The sequence below is a fragment of the Suricata suricatta genome, chromosome 12 (assembly GCF_006229205.1).
Source record: "Suricata suricatta isolate VVHF042 chromosome 12, meerkat_22Aug2017_6uvM2_HiC, whole genome shotgun sequence".
NCBI classification, from domain to species: Eukaryota; Metazoa; Chordata; class Mammalia; order Carnivora; family Herpestidae; genus Suricata; species Suricata suricatta.
Genome location: NC_043711.1, coordinates 54,414,428 through 54,428,759, shown reverse-complemented (window position 1 = coordinate 54,428,759; position 14,332 = coordinate 54,414,428). Strand labels below are relative to the sequence as shown.

Below are 14,332 nucleotides of genomic sequence, written 5' to 3'. Positions count from 1 at the left end.
TCAATGAATTCCCACCGATGAGAGCAAAGCACCCAGGGAACTGGCAGTTAAACAGCCCCATGGAATCCTCGGGAACAGCAAACCCAGGAGACTGCCTCAGGCATCAGACATTCATGTGCAACAGGCCCTCGATGGTCCCAGGGCCCGCAAGTCCAAGAGAGAAGCACCTGCTGGGACCACACTGCCCTCTGTCCTGACATCGCATGGCACTGAGTGCCCCGCAGATGCCCACGTTGGAAGGAAGTGAGGGCACGTGCTACGGCACTTGGGTGTGCGCATGGCGCCTCTTACCATGTGCGAGCCACATTTCAGAGTGTGTGGGGGCCACAGGAGGCCCCGTGGGCGGGAGGGCCTTCACAGGGAAGCCACAACGCCCACCCATGACTGCTCCGGAGGGTGTAGGCACCGCCAGCGGCTCTGCTCAGGCCTCGTGTGCTCACCGTCAGGAGGGGTGGCTGGAGGCGGCCTCCAGCTGTCTGGTGCAGAGCACGGCGGCTCTTCCTGCTGAGTGGGGCCTGGTCTCGCCGAGACCCCCACTGTTCCCTTTTCCCGTGGACATACCCAGGATGCACTTCGGAGCAGTGCCCGTCAGATGGCCCATCCCACGAGGGCTCATCCAGCCCAGCAGTGTGGGCCTCGGGAAGGTGCACAGGGTGTGGTGTCCCTGCAGAAGGAGGGTCAGCATGACGTGCTCTCAGGAGAGGCCTGGGCAGAGGACGGAAGCTTTGCTCTGCACCCTGAGTGCTGATGTCCCCGAACACTCAGGATAGACTCAGGAGATGCTCCACCTGGCGTCCTCCTTGCGTCCGTGTCCAGGGCTGCCGTGGCCAATGGCCACAGACTGGGTAGTTTCGACAGCAGAGATGGAGCCCTGAAGTCCGGGTGTTGCAGGGCCCGTCTCCCTCTGAGGCCATAGGGGAGGATCCGTCCTTGAATCTTCCAGCTTCTGGGGCTCCGGGCACCACTGTTTTCACTGGCTCCAGAACCCCACACATTCCCGGATACCCCATGAAGACTGTGGGATCCTTCATCACATCTGGAAGGATTCTCTTCCCAAATAAGATCACAGTCACAGGCCCGGGCGTGAGGGTGTGGACACAAATTCGAGGCCACATCCAGCCCCATATCTGTCCCCAAGGCCAGGCTCCTGGAGCCCCTCAGCAGAGACCTGCAGTCACAGGCCACACAGAACCTTCCCCAGGCAGCACTGCCGTCCCGCCTCACCTTGCTCCCTGGCGTGACCAACGGCCAGTGCCGGGCACAGGACCCTGAACCTGCCGGCCTTCTGGTGCCTGAGGGGCTGCTGCCCTCCTGCCCAGCCCAGCAGTTCACTCAGCTGGAGAGCTTCTCACCCTGACGCCCCCCAGAAGGAGAGCTTTACCCGAAGACAGCTGGAGGGGGAGGCTGACACCGCGTGTGACCTGAGAGAATGCCCCACTGGAGAGGAGTCCCCTGTATTTTTGTACGTACTTTTGTAGTGGGGGTGCGTGCGCAGCTGTGCCGGGTTAGTTAAAAACAGTGTGTAAATGACCAGCAGGATGGTGACCAGGCAGAGCAGGCTGGCCCAGGCAGAGACCACGGTGCTCAAGAAATACCTGCGGGAGAGGCAGGGCCAGACTCAGTTTCAGGGGAGTGGCATGCAGATGTCCTGGCCAGCACAGGGTGTCCCCGACCCTGAGCCCAAGCCAAGCCTCCTTCCTGTCTCCTGTCACCTCAGCCCTCCAAGGGATGCCCTGAGGCCACCCGCAGTTTCTGTGCCTCAAGGCTTACAGACTAGCTGAGCTCCCATTTCACCCCTGGGCAGCAGTGAGCAGGGGCCAGCCTGGTTCACAGGCAGGGACACAGAGGCTCTGGGCCGAGTGCGGGTCACAGGCTGCCTCCACATCCTCGTCACCTCTTACCCAGGTTCCTGCCCAGACTGTCAGGTGGATGTGGAGGGTGGCCCAGGGCTCCTGCCCTGTAGCAAGGGGGCAGCATGGAGGCTGCCAGGCACCCCCAGGTCCCCCGTACTCATTAGACTTTTCTAACCATGAGAGTTTTGCATTTCCTTCTGCTCAAAGCAGCAATGCTCTTCAGGCCTGAACAAGTGGAGCATTTCTCACATGGTCCTGACTGGGCTGCACACCCCACAGAGCAGGACGCTCCATGACCGGGCTGCATGCTGCATGGCTGCTGTGGGTGGTGGGACAGCAGTGGAGCCCCTTGCAGGACCAGCAGCCGGTGAAGGCGGCTGCAGACACGCTGGGAAAGCGCCTGTGACTTTCCTGGCCACTCAAAGCCTGGGCCCTGGCTCGTGAGGTCTTGGCGAAGCCCACCATGCCTGTGCAGGGCTGGATACCTGCTCCCAGTGCAGCCTTGGCCCACATCCTCTGTGCTCTGACAGCCTCGAGGGAGAAAGCGGCCAGGCCCAGGCCAGCGGGTCAAGGGCTAGTCAGCTCAGCCCACTGTGCCCCTTGTGACGGGGCTGGGCCTCCACATTCGGGAGGGGCTCCGGGCCAACACGATTCAGAGCCAGACAAGGAGAACAGAAGGACGTTAAGGACTGCTGTGCGGGGGATAGGACAGGACCCTCCATTGCCTGTGGCCCCCACCCTCTTACCCATGAGGCCCCCAGCCTGCAGACTCCCTCTCTTGGGGCCCTGCCTTTCCCCACTCCTTTGTCCCCCCTCCCTCCCTGCCACTGCCTTCACCCGCCCCCCTGTCCAGTCCCCCTGCCTCACCCAGTCCTTTCACCTTACCCCCTGCTAAGTCCCCTCTCCCCCTTCCCTAGCCAAGGACCTCCTCTCCCTCCCCAGGACCTCACACCTCCACACTGCAAGGTCCCTCCTCCCTTCCCCCCTTTTCCCTCCAGCAAACCCCTCATCCCTAGTCCCTGCTGGGTCTCCCTCCTCCTCCTCCAGGACTCTGCACCTCCCTCCTTGAACTCCTCCCCACAGCCCCTCACCAGTAATTTCTGCTCCCCACACAGTTGTTCAGCCATCTGCAGTGGTGGTCAAAGTTAGATATACACTTGTTGCAGAGACGACAATGTTTGGCCTTCTTTTTGCTGGAGAGAAGAATTCAGGATGAGCAGCCCGTTGGCAGGAGGAAGACAGGGTCAGAGGGGAGAGACAGGCGGCAGGGAACCCACCCCACGCAGGGTCCCTTCCCTCAGCCACGCCTGCCACACTGTGCCACCAGCTCCCACCCTGAGTCACAGGCTTCCCTCCCAGGCTGCCTGCTGAGCCCTCAGTGCCCAGGTGGGGCTCCAGTGGGGGGCTAGGGCTCATCTGAGCCCCTAGATCGGTGAGGGGACCTGCGTGTCTGAGTGCCACTGCTTCTCCTTCAAGGAACGCAGCACCACTCAGCTGCACGGAAGCAGAAAGGCCTGAGCAGGGCCCTGCCTGTGCACCGCACGGGGAAGAGGGCAGGTCCACACGGCAGGGGCAGCGCCCTTGGGTCTGCCCGCCCCTCACGCGGGCACTCACACTGTGACTTGACACAGGTGACAATACTGGTGCAGGATGACATGAGCATGTTTGGGGTAGTCGAAAGCAGGCACAGGCTCTGCATAGTTCTTGAGCCTCACAATAGCCTCTGCTGGATCGATGGAAACTGCAATCAAGTAGACCACCAGATGGAAAATGAAAAGCCCGCCAGTCACCTGGGAATGAGTGTCAAGGAACATGTGGCAAAGGTGCCCACTCAAGGTGGCTGCCAGTCAGCGTCGATGGCCGGGACAAGGACAGCGCACTCGCACCCCTGCAAACCAACAGCACCCCCCAGTTCCTTTCCCCATGAGGACGAGAGCATGCTGGGTACAGGCTCTCCCAAAGAAGCAGGGCTCTGGAGGGACCTGCTGGTTGCCTGCGGGCGTGGACCCCACTCTTCACTGAGGCAGCAAGGGAAGGCCCTGGGGCCAGTGGCCACCATGCTGGGCGCCGACGTCGTGGGCGTTTTTGGGCTGCGGAGATGCTCGGAGCACGTGCGTGGGGTGAGGAAGAAAGCAGATCATCCAGAAGGAAGGAGGGGGGCAGGCAGGGCTCACCCACCCAGGCTGCACAGTCTGTCTGGGTCCCGTCCTGTCTCTCCTCACCCCTAGGCCCCTCTGGCACTCTGGCACCCAGTCCCGCCATGGCACCCAGAGTAAACCCAGGGTCCTGGGACCCCACCCTCCTCCTCCCCTTCGGGACCAACACACTGTGCCCAGGAAAACCAAACAGGAGAGGTGGAAGCCGCCTCCCTGTCAGCCCTGCTGGGTGCCCCCAGGTCTAGTGCTAAGCGGGAGGGTTCAGGGTTTACAGGCTGGGTTCCCAGGTGTGGCAGCGGAAATGACACACCCCGGCAGGCCCTCGAGGCCACCGGTGCCCCGGGTTCTGCAGTGGTTTGGCAGGGGTGGGGGTTCTGAGCAGGGGGCTGGGGCTCCTGCTCAGCCCCGCAGGAAGCCTGCGCGGGGTCCTCCTCAGACCCCGCCAGCCCGCCTCCACACTGGCTGGGGTTAAGGGCAAGGCCCTGCCTCCACAAAGGCTCTATAAGAAATATCCACAATGCACTAGCCCGGGTGGGAGGTTCCTTCTCGCCAAAACCACTCATTCCCCCCTCACCCTCCAGCCTCTTGGCGATAAGCACAGAGGCAGGGCTCAGGCTGCCAGATGATGGCATGGAGGTGACAGAGACCCAGCCCTGCTGGAAAAGAGGGGCACGAGGAGGGTAGGCGAGAAGGAGGTGAGGGCCCAGAGGATCAGCCCAGGCCAGGGGTGAGTGGAAGGTGGCTGAGAACCCGCTGGGCCCTGGGGGACCTGCACAGGGCAATGTGACTGACCAGATAGCTCAGTGCCACCTAAGGGATGTGGTGACACCAAGGCCCTTTTAGTGGCCACCGGACCCTGCAGGGCCGGGTGTGGCCTGAGCCTCCTCTGCATTGCTGCTGAGCAGACAGCAGCCCTGTTCCACACAGGATGTGGGGCCGAGTCAGGCTCTGCTCTCACAGCTGGAGACACCCACACCTTGCTGGCATGCAGTCCCCTGCATCTGCTCCTGAAGCCTCCGGGCCCTGGCTGGAGACAAGCACTGTTTGCGTTTTTACTGGGGCAACGGGAGCAGTTGCTGGGCAAAGGGGTCAACGACCCTGGACAAGGAGACGCAGCAGGAAGGCCAGCAGTGGCCCTGGTGCGGCCCCTTCCTCTGCTGCATCAGAAACAGGCGGGCAGGGTGCCGGGCAGGGACTGAGTCCGGGGGCCCTTTGCCGCCACGGCAACACTCAGCTCCCACGAGACCACCGCCAGGGAGTCAGTGTGGGGTCAGTGTGGCCTGTGCTCTGGCCTCAAACTGGAGGCACCGAGAAACCTGGCCTGAGCCTGATGTCCCCCACATCCCAAGCCTGCATGTGCTGTGGCCAGGCCACGCCCAAACGCGTCTCTCAGGAACAGAGGGACAGCCCCCCGTTTGCGGCAAGCAAGCCCCTTTAGCACGAACACAGGTTCAGGACAGTCCTCTAACCCCATGTCACCCATGGGAGTGATTTGGGTGAGCCAAAGGCCACTGCCTTTGTCTGGCCATTCTCCCCGTTTTGCCACTTGGTTAAGAAAAGTGTCAGCAGTGGGCACCAACCTAAGGTTCTGTCCTTACATTCAAAACCGGCTTATGGGTGTCTCTCACGTTGCAGAGAGCAACAAAAAGCAAAAGGCACAGGGTAGGAGATCTCCCATGGCAGGAGGCCAAGCCTGCCCTCAAGGTCCCCTGCCATCACTTAGTGACAATATGTGTTTGGTTAGCATACAGCGGTTTCAGCCCAGGACACTTGCCCTCCCATCTTTCTGGGTCCTTCTGGTTCTGTGGCAGGAAGGGGTGAGGCGCCCCCAGAGTTCCCACCACCTCCCACCAGCCCTGCAGTCACTGCAGCTAACCTAACCAGGGGCCTTGCCTGGCCCCGGAGTCCTAGGACTAAGACCTGTCACATCAGAGGCCAGTCCCTCTGCCCACTGCAGGGGCAGTGTGGTGTGATGGGCCAGCAGCTGATATCTGCCAGGAACCAGGGATCTGCCTGCTCTGCTGTGTCTTCCAGAAGCTGCAACCCAGACCCTGCAGTCCCTGCAGGCTCCGAATGACCCTGGCGCTGCCCGGTGGCCACGTGCTGCGGAGCCCTGGGCGGGTGGAAGCCAGCCAGAACCTAGCACTTGGGGCCAGCCACGGGCTCCCGGAGGAAAAGGTGTCAAGTTAGCCCGGGATGCCCTCTGGGCCTGAAAGCAGTTGAGTGCTCAGAGTGCTCCCTGGACAGAGAACACGAGGGCGCTCAAAAAGGCCTCAGAACCATCTGAGCTACAGTCAAGAGACAAAGTAGACAATGGATTATAACCCAGACCACAAGCAAACCCACAGTCAGGGACAGACATCAGGATACAGACACGGGGGGCAGGGGGAGGCTGGAAGGAGGCCAGGAACCAGCCCTCCCTGGAGCTGGCCCCCCGTCTGCACTGAGGGTTTCTGGCTCCAGAATGAGAGAGTGCTCCCTCTACAGGAGAACGTGAGCTGAGCACGCAGGAGGAAGGACAGAACTGGGAGAAGTTTCACGCTGGTGCAAGTTCCCAGCAAGAGGGCAATTCCGACCAGGAAGCCGTGGGGATGGGCGCCAGTGGCCATCATGCTGGGCCCAAGAGAGGAGACCCATCACCACATGTAAAGCATGAATCGTGACTGGATTCTGGGTGAAAGAAATCCCGACACAGCGTGTTTGGGGGACCACTGGAGAAATGTTAAGATGGACTACCTATGAGGTTGTACAATTTCTGCCCATCGTCTTGTCTGTGAAAGACCTGAGTTAAACAGGGTAATGTGGGGTGTGTGATGCTGGCTTTGGGGGCCCCACCTAACCACAGGCCTAAAGGTGGGGCAGTTGCACCAAGGCACACAGGACCCATGTTCCCAGCTCCGTGCCGTGAGGGAGAAGCTGGCCGGATCAGGGACCACCCGGCGCTGGTGGTCAGCGGGCTTGCACATCAGGCCATGGTGGATACCCAGGCTCATCAGCCAGCAGTGACCCCCAGAGCACCAATGCACTGGTGGAACCAAGGTCATCATCCACAAAGTAAAGTGTGAGGAGGGAGCAAGGCTGGCAATGCCCACGTGGCCGGGGGAGGAGCACGCCAGCCTCACGTGTGTGCCCAATGCCTACCCACCTGGCCTGAAGCCTACTCTGGCAATATGTCTGGAGCCTCCTTCCAAGGCTGCCACAGGCTTCACAGTCCCCCCTGGGGCCTGTGTTGTGGCTCCTAGTGGCCGGAGGGCTTTCTCTCCAGCCTCTGCCACTCCAGGCCCGGCCAACAGACTCAAGTTGCAAGAGAGGCCACCATTATCATCTGTGTCTTCCCCAGGCCCCTGACATGGCTCGCCCACCAGCTAGCCTGACCAAACCCATTGCAGACCTGCAGACAATTGGGGTCACATGGGGCACCCTGGACTCTGAGAATGAATGCCATGTAAATCCCTGGGAGTCAGCCTTCAGTCTCTGAGCCCTGTGACCCCTTTGTGACCCCTTCTTGTCATCCAGGCTGCTTTCTTCACCCCAAAGCCCCTCTACCAGGGCACCCAGATGCGCTGTCTCCACATAGACAGCAGGTGAGTGGCAGACACTCCTGTGCTTTCAGCCCAGACCCCACGCCAGAGAGCCACATAGAGAACAGAAGTCAGGTTCCAGGCACCGTGGCCATGGAGGGTGTCTGGGGTGAAGAGGGGGAGTGGGGCCGCAGAGCAGGGTGTGGACCTGAGGGTGACTCAGGTATGGGGGACCGGCAGGCATGGCAGGCCCCCAAGCCAGATCTGGGGGAGGGCCTGCGGGGAGCCTCCCTGGGACAGTGGGCACTGCTCCCACAGTAAAGGATACACCATAGGCAATGAAGTTCCAGTTGGGCGGCAGGAAGGGGATGAAGATGCCGAAGTTGACCAGGGCAAAGATGAACAGTACAGTCCAGGCCAGTGCCTGGAAGAAGTTCGGGGGCCATGACCAGCCATTCACTCGGGCCCAGTTGGAGATTGGGGCTGGTTTTTCTGTGACTTTCGGCGTGCCCCTTTTCAGGCTCCAGCCGCTCAAATCCATCTGCAAGATAGGAGAAGGGGCCAGCAGGCATGGACTGATGCATGGCCTGCATGGTCAGGGACAGCCTGGGACTGCAGCCTGCTACCTCTGGGGACCGAGGCAGGTGGGGGGGGCCTTCCTCGTGGGGCCCAGGGGAGTCTTGCAGTGTGCCCAGGCCACAGCAGTGACGCAGCAGCACAAACACCTTCCAGTGCACCCCCCAGTGCGGGCATAGCCATGGCTGCTCCAGGGGTGAGTGCATGGACTCATCAGAAATCAGATCACATGCAGGAGGAACACCCACATCAGGACAAGGCTCAGCCCCAGGGAACCTGAGGAAAAGTGTGCAGGAAAAGCAAACCCTATGGCCACATGATCCTTCTATCTGCTGAAATCCTCAGGGAATCTTCTGCAAGTTTCCCTTGAGGACAGAACAAGACCCAACATCCCCAGAAAGTTCTGTTGTTCCTGCTGCAGAACAAAGGCCTGCTGACCAAAGGGCTTCTGGGGCCTCTGGGAGCTCTGGGGTCACCCAGGTCGAGCTGAGGGGCTGGGAGCCTCCAAAGTGGAAGGCGAGGCCAGCACACCGGGGTTTGGGCACCGGAAGGCACCCTGGGCTACGACATGATTCCCGAGTGAAACCAACATTCGGACCGAAACACTGGCTAATGGAAAGGACGTTTGCTTCCCAAAACCAAATCCCACCAATGGGGAGGCTGGCTCAAGGGCGCAATTGTGCGCCTCAGCACAGGGAGGCGAAGCAGGGACCCAGGAGGAAAAGGAAGTGCATGGAGGATGGCAGTAGAGACAACACTTATCTTGTGAAAGAATTGAGGGGGTGGGGAGAGGACATGAGGGCATGGGGAGGGCGTGGGGAGGGTGCGGGTCGGCTCAGGAGCCCAATGTGCTGGCCAGGCTGGGATGGGTCCCACGGGGCTTCCCATGCCGGAAATGGCATTGCTGACAACGTTTGGAAATGCTGAGGTTGTGGCTGGCTTTGGATTTTCTGATATTTGAAACAGCGCCACTTTTCAGCTCTGAGAGTAGTTTGAACCTGAACAGACCCAGCCAATGTCACTGGAACAGGAGGCTGAGTGTGCGGACGCAAGGGCGCAGAGTCCGCGCTCCTTGGAGGTCCCTGGAGGCTCCCCTGCAGCCCACCTCAAAGTGGCACCGAGGGCAATGCTGCGTGGGAGGTGAGCGTATCCTCAGTCCCCACGGCAGGGCCACGTCCGCACAAGTGTGAGGTCACAGCCACGCATGCAGCCCAAGCAGCGGTGGCAGCACACACTTACCTACAGTCACCGGGAGCCGGCGTGACAGGCGCTGCCGAAGTCTGGCCCCCACGGGCTCTGCGGTCATGTGGCTTTTGGCGAGACTGGGTGTCTGGAGAGAGATGATGCAGGTGGCATCAGGGTGGCAGCTTTGTCCCTGTCCCCACACGGGGGCAGGTGCTCAACTCGCACACCCGCTCAGTTCTTCTAGTTTGGTTCTTCTCTGATTTTTCCAGAAACTCTCACCAGGACAAATAAACGATGCCCAACAAATGCTCAGTCTCCTGCCTCCTGCTGGGACCAGACAGCACAGGTGAGAGCTCTGAATGTGCAGGAGAACCTGTATGGACACTCCATCCACAAGTTCACACACCATGCGTGCAACACGCATGCACATGCAACACACCACACATACATGTGACATACCACACACGCATACACCCTACAGCATGCACACACACAGACACACACACACATCCACCACACACACACGACACATACATATTCCATATATTTCACACACACACGCTTACATATCACACGCACACACACATGTACAGCACACATGCCACTGGCACCCAGGGTTTCTGGACTCATTTCTCACTCCTGACCTTTCTCATGCTCTTTCATTGGCCTGGAGCCACTTCTCCAGCCCTCCCCCCCAACAATGGCCATTTCTTGCCTTTCCAGCCAGTGCTGGCATCACTTCCTAGACGATTTCCCTGACACCCCCACCAGATCTGAGCTGGGCCCTCGTCTACTTCCACAAATGTCAGGACTGGTCCTCTAGACTCAGGCTGGGGGAAGGGAACCTCATGAACTCCCTCCTGGGCAGACTCGGTGGGGCATGGGTCCCCTCTTAGACCAAGGTCAGTTCCTGACGTTTGTTTTTCGTCATCCCATGTTTTGGTGTGAGATGTGTTGGTGCCACAAGGCTTCCACAGGCCTTCGTCACCTCCATTTCCCCAACACGAACACGGCTGACTCACAGGAGCTCCGCGCAAAAGCCACTGCACTGGCCCAGTGTGGCTGTGGACGGAGGTGGGCACTGTCCAGGGCCGTCAGCAGGACGGACACCGCCACGCCATGCTCTCTGGGGTGGGGCGTCCTGGGCGCACCTGCGTGTTCATGACATCGCAGCCTGGCAAACATGACCCTCTGATCCCTGACACAGGTCAGCTCCCGAATCATTGTTCTGTTCTGTGTCCTGCTTGGGATGTGCAGAGGTGACACTCCCGAGTTCTCCTGGTCACAGTAGAAGCAGGAGACACCTACCTTCTGGGAGACAGAGCCCACTCCATTTCCTTCCTGGTCACAGTCCAGGCAGGACAGAAAAGCACAGGCTCACTCCACCCAGGCTTAACTGAGGAGTAACAAACCCAGTTGCCATGGCAGTGACAGATATCAAGGCACCTCATAAAGCTGGGCTGGCTCCGCCCCAAGGGGCCCACAGCCAGCCAGTGTGGGCAGGGTGGGCACAGCAAGAACACCCTGCAGAGAAGTCCCGGGGGCCCCAGGCAGGCTGGGCTGGCAGGCAGCACCGCAGGCTGCACGCCATCTATGTGGCCCTGAGGTTTGACTACAACGCCTCCCACAGCAACCCATCAATGCACCGGTGGTCTTGGCCCCCAACCTCCTGCTTCAGTCAGGATGTTGATCCCAATATTCCTCATGACAACCAACCCATTGGCTGATCGTGCTCTGGGAGCCCAGACTTGCACACTCCCTCCGGGTCAGGTCGGACACCACCACCCTGAGCCTGCCCCCATGGTGGTCACGGAAAGGCGAAAGAAGAGGTGGGGGTGCGGGGCATGTGGACACTGTGCTGGGAAGGGTGTCTTTCCCAAGGATGGCTCAGCACAGACACCCCCTTTCCCTGCCTGTCCCCTCAGGGTCTCAACCATCAAGTGCAGGAACTTTCCAAGGCCCCATTCAGCCATCTCAGATCTTCTTCCCCTCCCAAGTCGGGGCACAGAGGGGGCTCTGCTGCCCCTGGCATGACACAGCTCCCTGGGACACCCACTCAAGCCTTCTGCATGCACTGAGTGTGGCTCTGCTGCTTGGCACCTGCTGTGGCCAGGTGTCTGCCCATTACCGGGCAGCCAGGACAGGCCCAAGACAAAGAGAAACTGGTGGATTATGAGGCCATTGGGCAGGGGCCAGGGACCAGCTTGGAGGGAAGGTTGTGTCGCCAACACGCAGTCAAGAGCACCCTACTGGGGAGCCAGGAGACCTCTTGGCTGGGCAGGGGGCTGGCCCACCTGGCTGATGCCGAGGCCAACCACTGGTCTGGATCAGTCTGGCTCCATCCAGCCTGCTCACCTGGGCTTCCGTGTCCTCAACACGCATCCCTTTGGCCCAACACGCCATGCCCAGAGATCTCCAAGAGCAAGGCCTCGGTGGGGATGACAGGGACGCTGATCCTGGCAGCCTTGTCTGACCACAGGCGGGCAAGATGGGGCCCGGGATGTGAGGTGTGCTGGAGAATGAGGGTGCTGGAGGCTGGTCTCTGGACAGGGGGAAAGGGGCGAGGGTCTCCCCCCCCCACCCCCCCTGCCAAGGACTCCTAAGCCCAGTCCTGCCATCCACTGCTGTCCACAGCGTGCCCCCAGAGACCCAGGGTCGACGACAGGCCAGCCCGACCAGGGTCTCAGCTCCCCAAGAACCCTGCCGTTGGCACAGCAGAGGCCGCGGCTGGAGGGAGACGCCTGAGACTGAACAGCTGGGGGCAGGGCACCCACCAGAGTGCAAGCATCCTCAGCGCACTCCCCTCTGAGGCCACGTCTGACACAGCATGTGAGCTGGGCGGTGAGGACCCCGCTCCTGCCGGATCAGCTCAAGCTGCTGGAAAGCACAGTCTGTATAGCGCTTGCAAGTGCCATTCAGTCTATGAGGATGGCAGCGCCTCGGCCTCCTGAATGGAATGCACCTCCCCAGATACACCTGTGTGCACACTGCCGGCCCCTCACGGGGCTTTTTCTCAGGCCTGTGACCTCACACCTGCTGCCTCGCCACTGCAGGAGGCCACCAGGCAGCAGGGCAGGGGAGGCGCTACCCCTGGGGCCCCCAAGTCTGAAGGTGGTGGAGCCTCCTGGGTGACCCAGGGCCGCAGTGACCTCAGCCACTCACACATATAAGAAATGAGCCTCCCAAAGAGACCTCTTTGCTCCATGAGAATAACTCCAGAAGCTACAACATCAGGGCCCATTCAACATAGAAACACTAAGGACCAGACCTAAAACCAGTACCATATCCCCCACCCGGGGCAACCAGGACCTTTCCCCATGCACGACTGCGTGCCTAGAAATTCTAATGGGACAAACATGCTTTTGGCCCCACTTTGCAACCCTCTCTCATCCCCTCAACTGCAGAACAGAGTTCCCTGCCCTCAACACACACACGCCCACATTTTTAAGGCTCGTAGAGCACTCCCGTACGTGCTCCTCAACCTGTTGGACAGGAAGGTCATTCACAAGCTCTGTTTGGAGCCCACCTGCAGTGTGCACATCTAAGCACCCCACCCCAGAAGGGTCAGCACTGGGGTGACAGGGGCAAGGACGGCAGGGCGAGGCAGAGGGTTAGACAGGTAGGTGCTGGCACTCACATACGCACACAATGCACTGACACACACACGCCTACACATATGCTCACATGTGTACTAGCACACGTGCACCCGCACATGTGTATACCAGACTCAGTATGTGCACATGTGTGCTCACACACGCACTGACACAAAGGCTCATGCATGCACCAACACAATCACACATGCTCACGTGTGCAGACATAAATGTGCACTCACGTGCATGAGCACAGATGCACATACAGATGGCAGCAGTGGCCTGGCCTCCTCCAAGGGAAGCGCTGGGCTCTGCATGCAGAGTCAAGGCAACGGAGGGCACCAAGCACCACTCTGAATTTGCACTCTGCCCCTCATGACACCTCAAAGCTATACTTCTAGGTCCACATGGTGCTTCAAGATTCATGACAGACTCAGTGTGATGTTTTCACTTGTGTTAATTAGCACTGTCGGTAACTGTTATGAGTTGAGGCAGCTTATACAGAAATTCTTCAAAATATCTTAGAAAGTTAGAGGAAATAATAAAAATTAACTTTATTGGCAAGAAGCTTGATATCAGCCTTAGTAAACTTTAAATTCTTGGGTTTCTTTTTTTAAATTTTTTAATGGTTTTTATTTATTTTTGAGAGACAGGGACAGCCCGAGCAGGGGAGGGTCAGAGAGAGAGGGAGACACAGAATCCGAAGCAGCCTCCAAGCTCTGAGCTAGCTGTCAGCACAGAGCCCGATGCCGGGCCCGAACCCACGAACTGCGAGATCATGACCTGAGCCGAAGCTGGACGCTTAACCAACTGAGCCACCCAGGTGCCCCAAATTCTTCTTGGGTTTCAAGTGGCCTTTTCGAGGGCTGGTGAAGAGTCATGGTCGAGACCTCCTGCCCCCACCCAAGCCACCTGGCACTGGGTCCTGTGTGCACCAGCCTATGTCTGTGCCTGCGGGTGGGCTCCTGACCCTGTCCCTGGTGGGAGAAGCCCAGTCTGCCTCGCCACCCCTTGCTCCCAGCCAGAAAAGGGAGTTTTCTCAGGACACGGCCCCTGAGGCACTCGCTCTTCCTGTGAACAGAACCCCACTTAGGGACAGTTTCAGGACAGTTTCCCTCATCTCCAGGTGTCCCCTCCCCTACAGCTGGCCTCGAGGGGTGCAGTCATCCCCTGGTCCTCAGCTCCTGTCCCAGGCGGGATAGGATCCTTGCTGCCCTGACATGCTACCTGCCCAGGAGAGCCACGCACGACGCGATGGCCACGTGGCCAGTGGCACGGATCCCTAAGAAACCAGGCTGGTCCCCTGGTCCCCATCTATTTTTGTACAAGTGTCTGAACTGCCCTCCTCTGCCTCATCTTCATCAGTTTCAATCTCTCCAAGAGATAATCCAAAAATAATCTCTTCTTCAGGCCATCCCTTGGTTCAAGACCTCCCACAAACCTCATGGCTT

At 59.6% G+C, this 14,332-nt stretch overlaps 1 protein-coding gene across 10 annotated transcripts in view; it reads right to left on the bottom strand.

Annotated features, from left to right (window-relative positions):
• The window catches only part of LOC115275029 (probable palmitoyltransferase ZDHHC11), a 34,637-nt gene extending 23,955 nt beyond the window's left edge, over positions 1–10,682 (bottom strand). For 8 of the 10 annotated variants that reach the window (XM_029918611.1, XM_029918615.1, XM_029918614.1 and 5 more), the window contains exons 1-6: positions 10,600–10,682; positions 9,346–9,436; positions 7,859–8,071; positions 3,468–3,643; positions 2,945–3,046; positions 1,471–1,595 (exon numbers count right to left, since the gene is read on the bottom strand). In XM_029918611.1, the coding sequence (XP_029774471.1) occupies positions 1,471–1,595; positions 2,945–3,046; positions 3,468–3,643; positions 7,859–8,071 (616 nt within the window). In that variant the 5' untranslated portion in view covers positions 9,346–9,436; positions 10,600–10,682. Of the gene's footprint in view, positions 1–1,470; positions 1,596–2,944; positions 3,047–3,467; positions 3,644–7,858; positions 8,072–9,345; positions 9,616–10,313; positions 10,374–10,599 lie in introns of those variants that run through there. The other 2 variants (XM_029918612.1, XM_029918613.1) reach the window with 2 other exon arrangements.
• Positions 10,683–14,332: the final 3,650 nt, after the last annotated feature.